This window comes from Aethalodelphis obliquidens, unplaced genomic scaffold (genome assembly GCF_003676395.1).
Source record: "Aethalodelphis obliquidens isolate GAN/ISIS:26980383/991018 unplaced genomic scaffold, ASM367639v1 scaffold21, whole genome shotgun sequence".
NCBI lineage: Eukaryota > Metazoa > Chordata > Mammalia > Artiodactyla > Delphinidae > Aethalodelphis > Aethalodelphis obliquidens.
In genome coordinates this window covers 13,284,583-13,300,824 of record NW_020837965.1, presented here as the reverse complement: position 1 = coordinate 13,300,824, position 16,242 = coordinate 13,284,583, and the positions used below count along the sequence as shown (strand labels likewise).

The window sequence follows — 16,242 nt, the reverse complement described above, 5'->3', positions numbered from 1 at the left end:
TGATGGGGCTGGAATGGTCTCTTCCTCGTCTCTCCTTCCCTCTTCCCAACACCCACCCTCTGGTCCAGCCAGGGAAGGCTTTTGGGGATTCCAGGCTCAGCTTTAACCTGGGGCTTTATGGAAGCTCTGAGCTGCCTATGCAGGTGGCCCTGGAACAATTCCAGACCCGGGGGGGGGGTGGTGTTGGTGGTGGTTGGTGAGGGGAGGCAAGTGTTCACTGCCTCTCACCAGCGTGTTGCAGTCACAGCTGTACTTTGCATGGGTTGACAGGCAGAGTCATGTCGCTATGTGACAGTGGTACCTCCGAGGTGGCTGCATTTCACGTTCTCAGGATACCCCGAATCCCGTTTGATACCCAGCATCCCGAATGCCATTTGTTCCAGGTGCTGTGGAAGAGTGCGGGTACTCGGGGTTAGGGGTCTGAAGCTGGATCCAAGGATGCCACTGCTTACTAGCTTGTGATAGGCTAGTCAGTGTCACCTCCCCTGGCCTCAGTTCCTCACCTGTCCAAGGGGGATAGATAATGACCACGGCCCACCACAGAAGGCTTTGTGAAGATAAACTAGATCTTGCATCAGATCTTTGTCAATTCTCCCACTACCTCTGAAGGCAGGGATGTGTCTTATTCATATATACATCCCCAGGGCCAAGCATGGTGCCTGGTGAACTCATGTGTTTGTTGATTGAATGTATGAATGGATGATGCAGTAAAGTGTACGGGGCTCGGGAAAGCCTGAATGGTACAAAATTGAACAAATTCAAACAAGAAGAAAAAGATTTCCACATGTGCCCCCATATCCACCCACATCTACAGAAAAAATGGGATGGGCTACTGTTTGGGAGGAAACATTGTAAAGTGAAAATTATTGTCTTCCAACATTTTCCTTCTCATCAAGTCTTGGCAGCACTTTTGCTGCCAAATCCTTTTCTGTTGGCGTTGTGAATAGGCCATTACTTTATATGCCTCATCCATTATTGACACATTTTAGATGAAAGGGCTCTTTCCACCTGGAGTTTCTTTTTTTCCTAGTTTTCTGTTCCTACGGTCCAGAGAACTGACTTTGAGGTCAGGTTATTCTAATTTTAATCCTGGCTCCACCACTTTCTGGCCACCTGACCTGGGCTTAGTCCTTTAAGCTCTCTGGGTCTCAGTTTCTTTGTCTGTGAAGTGGGCATGTGTGGCGGCCGTGAGCAGGCATGCGCCACGCAGGCCTCCAACTGGAGGGAGTATAACCGAGCAAGAGCCCGGCTGCTGCTCTGGCATCCTCTGTGGTCACACTTCCTGTGGGCTGCTTCCAGCCTGTGGCCGAGGACAGCAGGGACCCTAAAGCAGGCCTCTCCCGGGAGACACAGGACTCCTCAGATGGCTGACTCTGGCTCAAGAACTCCTTGATGGCTGTGCTGAGCCTTCTTGGGCTGCAGGTGGTCTAGGACTCCCACACCCTCCCTTCCTTCCCGCTCTCCATCAGTGGAGTCAGACTCACAGTGTGTCTGCTGGCTGTCCTCACCACCTGACTGCATTTCCCTTAATAAAATCCATACACATTTATTTTTATGAATTTTATTTTATTTTTTTATATAGCAGGTTACTAGTTATCCATTTTATACATATTAGTGTTTACATGTCAATCCCAATCTCCCAATTCATCACACCACCACCACCACCCCCCTGCCACTTTCCCCCCTTGGTGTCCATATGTTTGTTCTCTACATCTATGTCTCTATTTCTGCCCTGCACATTTAATCCCTTCTTGGCATCTGCTTCTGGGAGGACCTGGACTCACACAGGGGAGATAATACCTCATGGTGAGGACCAAATGCAACAATGTAAACAAGTGTTTTTCAGAGTCACAGGCACAAAGTGAGTGTGCAATAAGTGGCAGGAACTCCTATTATCTGCACCACCACTGTCACTATCATCTGGCCGATTTTGCTTCTTTGGTGGCTCCAGGCACAGAGAGCTCCAGTGGCAGATCCCAGGTCACAAGGCAACTTAGTATTAGAGTGAGAGCAACTGTGGTTTCTGAGCAGAAGAAATAGATTAAATAAAACATCCTTTGTAAAATAGAAATATAGATCAGTGGAACAGAATGGAAAGCCCAGAGATAAACCCACGCACATATGGTCACCTTATCTTTGATAAAGGAGGCAAGAATATACAATGGAGAAAAGACAGCCTCTTCAATAAGTGGTACTGGGGAAACTGGACAGCTACATGTAAAAGAATGAAATTAGAACACTTCCTAACACCATACACAAAAATGAACTCAAAATGGATTAAAGACCTAAATGTAAGGCCAGACACTATAAAACTCTTAGAGGAAAACATAGGCAGAACACTCTATGACATAAATCACAGCAAGTTCCTTTTTGACCCACCTCCTAGAGAAATGGAAATAAAATAAAAAAATAAACAAACGGGACCTAATGAAACTTAAAAGCTTTTGCACAGCAAAGGAAACCAGAAACAAGACGAAAAGACAGCCCTCAGAATGGGAGAAAATATTTGCAAATGAAGGAACTGACAAAGGATTAATCTCCAAAATTTGTAAGCAGCTCATGCAGCTCAATATCAAAAAACAAACAACCCAATCCAAAAATGGGCAGAAGACCTAAATAAACATTTCTCCAAAGAAGATATACAGATGGCCAGCAAACACATGAAAGGATGCTCAACATCACTAATCATTAGAGAAATGCAAATCAAAACTGCAGTGAGGTATCACCTCACACCTGTCAGAATGGCCATCATCAAAAAATCTACAAACAATAAATGCTGGAGAGGATGTGGAGAAAAGGGAACCCTCTTGCACTGTGGGTGGGAATGTAAATTGCTACAGCCACTATGGAGAACAGTATGGAGGTTCCTTAGAAAACTAAAAATAGAACTACCATACGACCCAGCAATCCCACTACTAAGCATATACCCTGAGAAAACCATAACTCAAAAAGAGTCATGTACCAAAATGTTCATTGCAGCTCTATTTACAATAGCCAGGACATGCAAGCGACCTAAGTGTCCATAGACAGATGAATGGATAAAGAAGATGTGGCACATATATACAGTGGAATATTATTCAGCCATAAAAAAGAAATGAAATTGAGTTATTTGTAGTGAGGTGGATGGACCAGAGACTGTCATACAGAGTGAAGTAAGTCAGAAAGAGAAAAACAAATACTGTATGCTAACACATATATATGGGATCTATAGGAAAAAAAAAAAAAAAGGTTCTGAAGAACCTAGGGGCAGGACAGGAATAAAGACACAGACGTAGAGAATGGACTTGAGGACACGGGGAGGGGGAAGGGTAAGCTGGGACGAAGTGAGAGAGTGGCATGGACATATATACACTACCAAATGTAAAATAGCTAGCTAGTGGGAAGCAGCCGCATGGCACAGGGAGATCAGTCAGTGCTTTGTGACCACCTAGAGGTGTGGGATAGGGAGGGTGGGAGGGAGATGCAAGAGGGAGGAGATATGGGGATATATGTATATGTATAGCGGATTCACTTTGTTATAAAGGAGAAACTAACACACTGTTATAAAGCAATTATTCTCCAATAAAGATGTTTAAAAAATTTTACAAAAAAAGCATCCTTTGTAAACTTATCCAAGTTAAGGAAAAGACACAAACCAAATCCTTTTCTAGCCATCGAAATGTGCAGTCATCTTTGCTAAAGCAACCTACTCCATTTTTCATCAAACGCACAAAAGATTTTGTAACATTCTGAGGTCCCTGCCAATACTCGTGATACGTACAAATATACTCCAATCAGTAAGTCAGGGCGGCTTGCATTTCCCAAGAACCATGAGGGGGTAAAAAAAAAAAAAAGAAAAAGAAAAAAGTGGTCATTGTTATTCACATTTGTCATATAAGGAAACAGAAACTAAGTGGCGGTTTCAAGGTCACCCAGACACTGGTGGGTTTGTGATCGGAACTCTCTGGTTTTTGTTTCTGGTGTTTTGGAACTCAGGGATTGGTGGATTCTGTTCAAACTCTGCTCCTAAGCTCAGTCTCTTAGCAAACTGGCGCCAGGAACTGGCCCGCAAAGACCTTTCTCAAGCCCAATTCTGCCCAGCCTCAGGGGTGCTAGAAGCCCTGGAATCATCCATGATGCAAATAAAGTCAGTGAAGGAAACTGATCTCCATGCTCAGGGCCATCATTTGTCACCCAGAGAGGCTTCATCCTAATGTTTTTTACCTGACGCTGTGGAGCATGTTCACTAAGTAGACTGTCAACCCTGTGAAGCTGGGAGGGACCGTGCCATATCCCCACCACAGCACAGCCCCATTTGGTGCTAAATAAATGCTTGTTCTTGAGGGTGGTGGTGATTCTGATGGGGCTTCTGTTTATAGTCCGAAGGAGTCATCATCATCATCACCAACAACAGAAAACAAATATTTGCTCTTGGCCAGGCACTGTGCCAAGAAATGGGGATCCAGTGATGAAAAGTCAAGCCTTCTGACTCCAAGGAGTTCATGGTCTTGTGGGGAGACGGTCACGTCGAGTCTGCCTGGAGAGGCCAGGATGGCTTCACAGAGGAGGCAGCTTGGAGCTGAGACTCAGGAGGGCGGGAGTTCCCCAGGCAGATGGGGGTGGGGAGGGGACTCCTGGCAGAGGGAACACACGTGAAGGAGTGGCGGTGTGAACAGAGCACTGCTGTGTTAGAGAACCTGTCCAGTGTTGCTGGAATGTCAAGCTGTTTTCCATATGACCCCGCCATCCACCACTGTGGGCGTGGTTTGGAGGTGCCAACATTTCTTCCTGCCTTTCCTTTTTCATTAGAAGGTTCTTTTCATCAGCCATCAATGATTGGCTTCCCACTATGTGTCAGGCACTGGGCAGGTTACTGGGGTACAAGAGATGAGGGGGGTCGACACGGTGCCTGCCCTCCTGGAGCTCTAAGTCGAATGATGAGCAAACAGGTTCTGTCAACATCATAGTGCAGAGAGTGGGGGCCGAGGGAGACCTAATTTAGTGGGGGGGGTGTATTAGTTTCCTGTGTCTGTTGTAACAAGTTGCCACAAACTTAGTGGCTTAAAACAACACAAATTTATTATCTTATGGTTCTGGAAGTCAGAAGTTAAAAATCTGTCTTACTGGGCTGAAATTAAGGTCTAGGCAGGGCTGGAGGCTCTAGGGGAGAATCTGTTCCTTGTCTTTTCCAGCTTCTAGGGACTGACTACATTCCTTGTCTTATGGCCACATCACTTGGACCTCTACTTCTGTCCTTAAATCTGTTTCTTTCTCTGACCCTCCTGTATTCCTCTTATAAGGACATTTGTGATGACACTGAGTCCACCCAGATACTCCAGGATCATCTCCCCAACTCAAGGTCCTTAACTTAATCAGATCTGCAAAGTTCCTTTTGCCATGTAAGGTAACATATTCATAGGTCCCAGGGATGAGGATATGGCATCTTTGGGGGCTGTTATTCTGCCGACCACAGAGGGTGCAGGGGGAAGGGGAGGAGGTGCTTCTAGAAGTGGTATTTAACCCCCAGACTTATGGGTCAGAAGGTGGGTGAAAGTGGAAGCAAGGAGGTCACTTATGAGGCTGTTGGATTAGACCAGGCAGGATGTGATGGTGGCCATGGTGATGGTGAGACGCGCAAGGGATTAAGATACAGCGAGGAGGGCGAAAGAATGGGAAATGAGGACAAAGTTGAAAGAAAGCAGGCCTGGGCGAGGCTGGACTTCTCCGTATCAACAAGGGCAAGTTGGAACCTGAATGTAATGCCTTTAGGGAATATTAGCAAGAACATAATGCCCAGGGTGCTAATTCTAATTCTTGAGTCAGAGATTCCAGAGAGTTCTGTGTTCATGTAGGTCAGAAGGAAATGTAACATTTACTGACTTATTTGGTAGAATAATGTACAATAAAAAGCTGATATTCAACTTTGGTTCCCAAAGAGAAAATCTGATTTTGAGGTTCTACGAGGAAAAGCAGACTTTACAAACTAGATTCTTCCAGGTGTTGTCAGGGTCATTGGTGTTTGACTGAGGACGAGTGACATTCCTACACTTTTATTTACCCTGAGTTCCCCAAGGCAGAGATAGAGCAGTTTAACTCTCACTGAGTGGGACTGTTTGCCTCACTTAGATAATTAGGTTTGTCACCTCCTAATATACATTATTTACACAACAGCCAAGCTGCACCTTGACAGAGGCCATAATAAGCATTAGTATTATAAAAGGAGAACAAAAGCGAAGGGAAATGGCCATTCGTTGCGCACCAGGCCGATTTCTGAAATGTGTGATACCATTCTGTGTGTGACACTGCGCTGAACTTGAACTTCCTGCCGTTCCCGAAGAGTCCCCAAATTAACATATTTATATCCAAGGTAATGAAATTGCCCTTACAGAGAGCAGGGACCTTTGAGAATTCGATGTGTTCAAACCAGGGGAAGTTTCTTTTCCAATAACTTATTATTCGAGGAAAATAGAAGAAAAATTCTATCATTAATAGATCAGGAGTGATTACATGTAACTCATTGCATTTTCTATTGAGAAATACATTTAGGGTCTATTTTATTATTCTATTTTTTTCAGGAAACCAAGTTAACTGGAATATAACATCAGTCTTTGATTCCTTCCCTCATTATCACCACCTTTCTTTTTGCTTACCTTTAGTAGTTGTCAGAAACCCAAACTTTCTTTACACTGATTGATTTTTTTCAATTGCAGTATAGTACATTTACAATATTATATTAGCTTCAGGTGTAAAACAGTGATTCAGTATTTTTATAGGTTATACTACATTTAAAGTTATTACAAAAAATGGCTGTTCAATACATCCTTGTTGCTTATTTATTTATTTATTATGTTAAGCCAATGAAAACTTTTTTCTTGATGTTTAGTTGATTTACAGTATTGTATAAGTTTTAGGTGTACAACATAGTGATTTGCAATTTTTAAAGGTTATACTCCATGTCTAGTTATTATAAAATACTAGCTATATCACCTATGCTATACAATATATCCTTGTAGCTTATTTATTTTACACATAGTAGTTTGTGCCTCTAAGCCTGTACCCCTATCTTGTCCCTTCTCTTTTCCCTTGCCCCACTTGTTACCACTAGTTTGTTTTCTTTAAAATTTATTTATTTTTGGTTGTGTTGGATCTTTGTTGCTGCGTGCGGGCTTTCTCTAGTTGTGGTGAGCTGGGGCTACTCTTCGTTGCGGTGTGCGGGCTCATCGTAGTGGCATCTCTTGTTGTGGAGCATGGGCTCTAGGTGCACGGGCTTCAGTAGTTGCAGCACGTGGGCTTGGTAGTTGTGGTTCGCGGGCTCCAGAGCGCAGGCTCAGTAGTTGTGGTGCATGGGCTTAGTTGCTCCGTGGCACGTGGGATCTTCCCGGACCAAGGCTGGAACCCGTGTCCACTGCACTGGCAAGCGGATTCCTAACCACTGCGCCACCAGGGAAGTGCCCACTAGTTTGTTTTTTATATCTGTGAGTCTGTTTCTCTTTTGTTGTTTTTACTAGTTTGTTTTATTTTTTACATTCCACATATAAGTGATATAGAGTATTTGTCCTTCTCTGTCTGACTTATTTCACTAAACAAAATATCCTCCAAATCCATCTGTGTTGTTGCAAATGGCAAAATTTCATTCTTTTTTATGGCTGAGTAATATTCCATTGTGTGTATACACCACATCTTCTTTATCCGTTCATCTGTTGATGGACACTTCAATATCCTGGCTGTTGTAAATAATGCTGCTATGAACATTGGGGTGCATGTATCTTTTCGAAATAGTGTTTTCATTTTCTTCAGATATATACCCAACAATGGAATTGCTGGATCATATGGTAATTCTATTTTTGGTTTTTTGAGGAACTTCTATACTGTTTTTCATCGTGGCTATACCAATTTACAATCCCAACAGTGTATTAGTGTTCCCTTTTCTCCACATCCTTGCCAACATTTGATATTTGTAGACTTTTTGTTGATTTTGCCATTTTGACAGGTGTGAGATGATATCTCATTGTGGTTTTGATGTGTATTTCTCTGATAATTAGTGATGTTGAGGATTTTTTAATGTGCCTGTTGGCCATCTGTATATCTTCATTGGAAAAATGTCTATTCAGGTCTTCTGCCCATCTTTAATTGAGTTTTTTGGTTTTTTGATATTGAGTTGTGTGAGCTGTTTATCTATTTTGGATATTAACCCCTTATCGATCATATCATTTGCAAATCTTTTCTCCCATTCAGTAGGTTGTCTTTTTGTTTTGTCAATGGTTTCCTTTGCTGTGCAAAACCTTTTATGTTTAATTAGGTCCCATTTGTTTATTTTTGCTTTTATTTATTTTACTTTAGGAGGCAGATCCAAAAAAATATTGCTATAGTTTAAGTCAAAGAGGGTTCTGCCTATGTTCTCTTCTAAGAGTTTTACGGTTTCAGGTCTTACATTTAGGTCTTTAATCCATTTTGAGTTTATTTTTGTATACAGTGTGAGGAAATGTTCTAATCTTATTCTTTTACATGAAGATGTCCAGTTTTCCCAGCACCATTTATTGAAGAGACTGTCTTTTCTCCAGTGTATATTCTTGCCTCCCTTGTCATAGATTAATTGACCATAAGTGTATGGGTTTATTTCTGGGCTCTCTATTCTGTTTCAATGATCCATGTGTCTGTTTTTTGTGCCAGTACCATGCTGTTTTGATTATTGTAGCTTTGTAGTATAGTCTAAAGTCAGGGCGCATGATACTGCTAGCTTTGTTCTTTTTTTTCAAGATTGTTTTGGCAATTCGGGGTCTTTTGTGGTTCCATATAAAATTTAGGATTATTCTAGTTCTGTGAAAAATGTCCCTGGTATTTTGATAGGGATTGCATTAAATCTGTAGATTGCTTTGGGTAGTATGGACATTTTAACAATATTAATTCTTCCAATCCAAGAGCATGGGATATCTTTCCATTTCTTTGAATCATCTTCAATTTCCTTCATCAGCGTTTTATAGTTTTCATAGTATAGGTCTTTCACCTCCTCGGTTAAGTTTATTCTTAGGTATTTTTATGTGAGTTTTAAATGGGATTTTAAAAAACCTTTCTCTTTCTGATATTTCATTATTAGTGTATAGAAACACAACATATTTCTGTTTATTAATCTTGTATCTTGCAACCTTGCTGAATTCATTTATCAGTTTTAATAGTTTTTATGTGGAGACTTTAGGTTCCTCTATATAGAGTATCATGTCATCTGCATATAGTGATAGTTTTACCTCTTCCCTTCCAATCTGAATACATTTTGTTTCTTTTTCTTGGCTGAATTCTGTGACTAGGACTTCCAATACTATGTTAAATATAAGTGGAGAGAGTGGGCATCTTTGTCTTCTTCCTGAATTTAGTGGGAAAGCTTTCAGCTTTTCACTGTTGAGTATTATGTTGGTTGTGAGTTTGTCATAAATGGCCTTTATTATGTTGAGATATGTTCCCTCTCTATACACTTTAATAAGAGTTTTTATCATGGATGGATGTTGAATTTTGTCAAATGCTTTTTCTGCTTCTATTGAGATTATCGTGTGATTTTTATCTTTCCTTTTGTTAATGTGGTGTATCACATTGATTGATTTTCAAATGTTGAACCATCCTGTGACCCTGGAATAAAACCAACTTGATCATGGTGTATGATCCTTTTTATGTATTGTTGGATTTGATTTGCTAATATTTTGTTGAGGATTTTTGTGTCTATATTCATCAGAGATATTGGCCTGTAATCTTTTTTTTTGTATCTTTATCTGGTATCAGGGTAATGGTGATCTCATAAAATGAATTTGGGAGTGTTCCATCCTCTACAATTTTAGAGGGGAATATTTTGAGAAGGAAAGGTGTTAGCTCTTATTTATATGTTCGGTAGAATTCCTCTGTGAAGCCATCCCATCCTGGACTTTGGTTTGCTGAGAGATTTTTTTTATTACAATTTCAATCTTACGTCTGTTCATGTTGTCTTTTTTTCCTGACTCAGTCTTGGCAGGCTGTACATTTCTAGAAATGTGTCCATTTCCTCTAGGTTGTCCAATTTGTTGGCATATGACTGTTTATAGTATTCTTTTATGATTTATTGTATCGCTGTGGTATCAGTTGTTATTTCTCCTCTTTCATTTCTTACTTTGTTTATTTGGGTCTTCTCTCTTTTCTTCTTAATGAGCCTAGCTAAAGGTTTATCAATTTTGTTTACTTTTTCAAAAAACCACCTCTTGGTTTCATTGATTTTTCTAATACTTTTTGGTATCTATTTTATTTATTTCCTCTCTGATCTTTATTATTTCCTTCCTTCTGCTGACTTTGGGCTTTGTTTGTTCTGCTTTTTCTAATTTCTTTTTTTCTTTTTTTTTTTTTGCGGTACGCGGGCCTCTCACTGCTGTGGCCTCTCCCGTTGCAGAGCACAGGCTCCGGACACGCAGGCTCAGCAGCCATGGCCCACGGGCCCAGCCGCTCCACAGCATGTGGGATCTTCCCGGACCGGGGCACAAACCCGCGTCCCCTGCATTGGCAGGCGGACTCTCAACCACTGAGCCACCAGGGAAGCCCTCTAATTTCTTTAGATGGAAGGTTAGGTTGTTTATTTGAGATTTTTCTTGTTTCTTGAGGCCTGTATTGCTATAAACTTCCCTCTTAGAACTGCTTTTGCTGCATCCCATAGATTTTGGAAAGTTGTGTTTTCATTTTCATTTGTTCAGGGTTTTTTTCTGATTTCCTTTTTGATTTCTTTGTTGACTCATTAGTTTTTTAGTAGCATGTTGTTTAGTCTCTGTGGATTTGTGCTTTCCCCATTTTTCTTTCTGTAGCTGATTTCTAGTTTCATACTTCTGTGGTTGGAAAAAATGCTTGATATAATTTCTATCCTCTTAAATTTGTTGAGACTTGTTTTGTGGCCTGGCATGTGACCTATCCTGGAGAACAATCTGTGTGCACTTTAAAAGAACGTGTATTCTGCTGTTTTTGGATGGAATGTCCTGTATACATATATATCTATTAAGCCCAACTGGTATTGTGTCATTTAAGACCACTGTTGCCTTGTTGATTTCCTATCTAGATGATCTGTATATAGATGTAAGTGAGGTGTTAAAGTCCCCTATGTTATTGTATTGTTGTCAGTTTCTCTCTTTATGTCTGTTAATATTTGCTTTATATATTTAGGTACTCTTGTATTGGGTGCATATATGTTAATGAATGTAATATCCTCTTCTTGTATTGATCCTTTTATCAATATATAATGCCCTTCTCTGTCTTTTGTTACAGACTTTTAAAGTCTATTTTGTCTGATGTGAGTATTGCTACCTCTGCTTTCTTGTCATTGCCATTAGCGTGAAATATCTTTTTCCATGCCCTCACTTTCAGTTTGTGTGTGTATTTAGTTCTGAAGTGAGTCTCTTTGTAAGCAGCATATAGGTAAGTCTTGTTTTCTTATCCAATCAGCCACTCTATGTCTTGATTGGAACAGTTAGTTCATTGACATTTAAAGTAATTATTGATAGGTGTGTACTTATTGTCATTTTGTTATTTGTTTTCTGGTTGTATTTATAGTTCTTCCTTGTTCTTTTCTTCTTCTTTTAGTTCCTTCACTTATTTGATGATTTTCTTTAGTGGTATGCTTGTTCCTTTCTCTCTTGTTTTTGTGTATCTGTTGTAGGTTTTCACTTGTGGTTACCATGGGGTTCATATGTGTTGACCTGTATCTATTTGTTTTTGTTTGTTTGTTTGTTTTTTTGCGGTATGCGGGTCTGTCACTGTTGTGGCCTCTCCCGTTGTGGAGCACAGGCTCCAGACACGCAGGCTCAGCGGCCATGGCTCACAGGCCCAGCCGCTCCGCAGCATGTGGGATCTTCCCGGACCGGGGCACGAACCCGTGTCCCCTGCATCGGGAGGCGGGCTCTCAACCACTGCGCCACCAGGGAAGCCCATCTATTTGTTTTAAACAGGTAGTTCTTCAAGTTCGAACACATTCTAAAAGATATACAATTTTTACTTCTCCCACATATTTTATTTTTGATGTAATATTTTTCATCTTCATGTTTATCCCTTTACTGATTATTGTAGTTATACTTGATTTTACAACTTTTTTGTCTTTTAATCTTTGTACTAGCTTATTTAAGCAGTTTATCCTCAGCCTTTACTGTATATTTTCCTTTACTAGTGGGATTTTTCCTTTCCTATAGATACTTCTTCTTGTAGCCTTTTCTTTTCCACTTAGAGAAGACCCTTTAACATTTCTTTTAGGGCTGGTTTAGTATTGATGAACTCTTTTAGTTTTTGCTTATCTGGGAAGTTCTTTATCTCTCCTTCAATTCTAATTGATAATCTTACTGGATAGAGTGTTCTAGGTTGCAGATTTTTCCCTTTCAGCACTTTAAATATATCATGATACCCCTTCTGGCTTTTGCAAAGTTTCTGCAGAAAAATCAGCTGATAGCCATCTGGGGGATACCTTGTATATGACTCTTTGTTTTTCTCTTGCTGCCTTTAGAATTCTCTCTACCTTTTGGTGTGGATCTGTTTGGGTTCATCTTGTTTGAGACTCTCTCTGTTCTTCCTGGAGTTGGATATCTGTTTCCTTCTTCAGATTTGGGAAGATTTCAGTCATAATTTCATAAAATATATCTTCAACCCCCTTCTCTCTCCTTCTGGGCCCCCTATGATGTGAATGTTGGTACATTTGATGTTATCCTAGAGATCTCTTAAACTGTTCTAATTTTTAAATTTATTTTACTTTTTGCTGTTCTGATTGGGTGATTTCTGTTATTCTATCTTCCAGATCCCTTCTATGTTCTTCTGTGTCACCTCATCTGCTGTTAATTCCTTCTAGTGTGTTTTTCATTTCAGTTATCGTATTCTTTGGTTCTGACTGGTTCTTTATTTTACATTTTTTAGTTCCTTGTTAAAATTCTCATCTATTCTTTTACCTAATTCAGTTAGTATTCTTATTACTAATGCTTTGAATTCTTCATTTGGTAACTTGTTTATTTTGATTTCATTAATTATTTTTTCAGGGGTTTTCTCTTGCTTTTTCAATTGAGAAAATTCCTCTGTCTTCTCATTTTCCTTATCTTTCTCTGTTTCTATGAAATTAGGTAAAAGTTACCCATTGCTCCTTATGTTGGAGCATTCCTTTACAGTCTGAGTCTGCCAGTGGCTTTGGTGGGAGAGCTGGATTTGATGTGAACACAAGCCATATCTTTCCTCAGGTTGTGCTGACAGCTATTATCTTGGTAGGAGGTGGCGATGGAGATGGAGAGACTAGGGCTGGAGCAGGTGTAAGCTGAAGCTTCTGTGCTAAGTGTCCATCATCACCCTGTGGGGGAGCAGGGTCAGGTTCCAAGTTGCTAGAGCAGAAGCCGTGAGAGTTGGGCTTCCAAACCGGCTCAGTTCCCTTCATGTATGTGCTCTCCCCCTCCCAGCACTGGCACCCTCACTCCAGAGTAGAACAGTACTGGAGCAAGAGGAGCTAGCACAGGCACTCAGTGAGGGCTGGGTTACAGTCCATGGCGGTCCAGCCACCATCAGAGATCTGGACTGCCTCTGATGTGCCACTTGTATAAGTGAAGCAACGGCTGCCTCTGCCCTTCTCAGATGTTGCTTCAGGTTTGAGCTACCTCAGTGTCTCACGACTAAGGTCTCTCCTTGCTCATGGCAGCTTATTCCAGTGTGGAGCTGTGATGGGAGGCAAGCAAGGCTGGAATGTTCACTTGGATCAGGCTGGTGTATACACTGGGGAAGTCATGGGAAACCAGCCAGCCACCTGCTTGATTTCAATTTGCCCTCTCGTCCCTGCTTCAGGAGCAAGCCAGCACAAGCACGCTCCTCCTGAGTGGAGTCCAGGCTTTCCACAACCCTCCTGTTAGTCCCACCAGCTCTCCAGGGGGTCGTCTTCCTTATGTAGGACCCCAGGGTTGGGGCACCCAATATGTGGCTTGAACCACTCACTTCCCAGGGAGTGTCTCCACCCATGAAATCTCCCTTCTCCTCTGAGTCCCCTCCCAAGGACACAGGTCTCAACCTGTAGATGTATTTTTGATGTGTTTGTGGGGGGAGGTGAATTCTATGTCCTCCTGCCTGTCTATCTTGATCTGAGTGTCACTGTGTTTGGTTTTTGACTCTTCATTATAGCAAACTCACCCTTCTTTTGTTTTGTGACCATAGACCTGGATAAAGAACTTTTAAACTTGCTAGATGCTCATCTCTTCTATACTCTTGGTATTACCTAGCCCTCAGCACTTGGACAATTCTGCTGGGTATCCTTCTCCTACCTTTTCTTCTTCAAATTGCACAATATGTCTCTTTTTAAAATATCATGGTTTGTTGTGTGTCTTACACATCACTTAACAAGGAAACTAAGGGAGAAAATGAATGAGAAATAACAGAGACATGGCTTTCAAATTTGGACCCTTGTAGAGAAATATAAACATTTCAGACTCAATTAATATTATTTTTTGTGTGTGAAAACTAGAACACCTGGTGCTCACTGTTTTAGAATTCAACAGACACCTAGCAACTGCTTGAATTCCCTCACTGCAGGCTTGGTGAACCAATCTTTAATACTCACGTTTGAAAGCTGGCTTGAGAAAGACACCTGTGCTTTGTTTCCGACAAGTTTTGGGCTTTGTGTTTATAAACAAATTCTCTTTTCCCCTCTCACCCACCCCGTTTCTCAGTGGCCGTTCCTGCAGCAGCGCCCCCGGTGTGCCAGCCCAAGGGCACCACTAACGGGCATTACGCGGCCCCACGCCTCTCCATCTCCTCCCGAGCCACGGTGGTAGCCAGAATGGAAGGTGCCTCCCAGGGGGCCCTGCAGACCGTCATGAAGTGTAAAACAGTGGTTGCCATCTTCGTGGTCGTGGTGGTCTACCTCGTCACGGGCGGTCTCGTCTTCCGGGCATTGGAACAGCCCTTTGAGAGCAGCCAAAAGAACACTATTGCCATGGAGAAGGCAGAATTCCTGCGGGATCATGTCTGTGTGAGCCCACAGGAGCTGGAGACATTGATTCAGGTGAGCAAGGAGTGAGTCCACAGTAGAATCACCTTGGGTCGGGGGGAGAGTGTGACATTGGTTTTGTCTTTCTGGCTCACTGAGCTTTGCCGTTGGTTGAGATGCTACTGATGGTCAGGGAGGTCCTCTCTGGGAGGTGACACTTGAGTGGAGACCCGTGACAATGTGGGGGAAGAGGGGTCACATGTACAACGTAGGAGCAGGCTGTGTTTTGTATCACCTGCTTTTGCACGTGGTGGCCAGAGGCAGCAGCCGGCAAAGGGCTTTGGATTTTCAGATTCGAGGCCACTTATATATGCTGATTAACTTTTAAATCTGTGTGAGATGCTGGGGTAAGAGGGTGGCCCAGAAACCAAAGAAAGAGAGAATTTTAAAGGAGCAGGGATGTATGAACCTGTCACAGGTGGATGAGAATGGAGCAGAGAAAAGGGCACCAGCTGTGGGATGGGTAGGGTGTTAGTGACTTGAAAGAGGCTTTGGTGGATTTGTGAGGATGAAATAATAAGGATAACAGTAACAGGGATAATCAAGGTTGCTATTTTTGAACACTTACTGTGTGTCAGGCACTGTACTAAAGCCCTTCCATGCCTTGGATATTAAGGAAAAAAGTGCATAAAAAATGGAGGCAGAGAACTTTGGGCCCCCGCCTACAGAAACAAGGCAGAGGAAGGGGTGGGGCGACCTTGGCAGGGGTGATGTGAGGCTGGGAATGGATGTGGGAGACAGGGAGTCATCTAAGGTGGCATGACAGGAGGAAGAGAAACAGGAGGCTTGAGAAGTGAGCAAAAGGTGGAGAGGACCGAGTCCTGGGAAGAGGGAAGGGAAGTGGTTTAGAGCCCAGCAGATGGGCTTCACCTTGGAGGTGAGGCAGGATGGCGGCCTCCAATCTACATGCCCTCCTGAGCCACGAGGAGTAGTGGTGGGGGGCGGTGACGTTTATGGAGGCAAGGGAGAGTCCCATCTTTCTGTGGGTTCTAAAGTTTGGAAGACAGAGGGATGGAAAAGACAGCTTTCACAATTCCTTCTGGCTCTGGGATTACCAGCATTGAATTCTTTTCTTTTAAAAGTTAATTAATTATATTTTTGGCTGCGTTGGGTATCTGTTGCTATGCACGGGCTTTCTCTAGTTGCAGCGAGGGGGGGTTACTCTTTGTTGTGGTGTGCCGGCTTCTCATTGCGGTGGCTTATCTCGTGGCAGAGCATGGGCTCTAGGCGCACGGGCTTCAGTAGTTGTGGCATGTGTGCTCCAGTAGTTG

At 42.2% G+C, this 16,242-nt stretch overlaps 1 protein-coding gene across 3 annotated transcripts in view; it reads left to right on the top strand.

Annotated features, from left to right (window-relative positions):
- KCNK10 (potassium two pore domain channel subfamily K member 10) overlaps positions 1-16,242 on the top strand; it is a 138,414-nt gene that overhangs the window by 51,830 nt on the left and 70,342 nt on the right. For all 3 annotated transcript variants that reach the window (XM_027120241.1, XM_027120240.1, XM_027120242.1), the window contains exon 2: positions 14,652-14,986. In XM_027120241.1, coding sequence (XP_026976042.1) covers positions 14,652-14,986 — 335 coding nt within the window. The remainder of the gene's footprint in view (positions 1-14,651; positions 14,987-16,242) is intronic.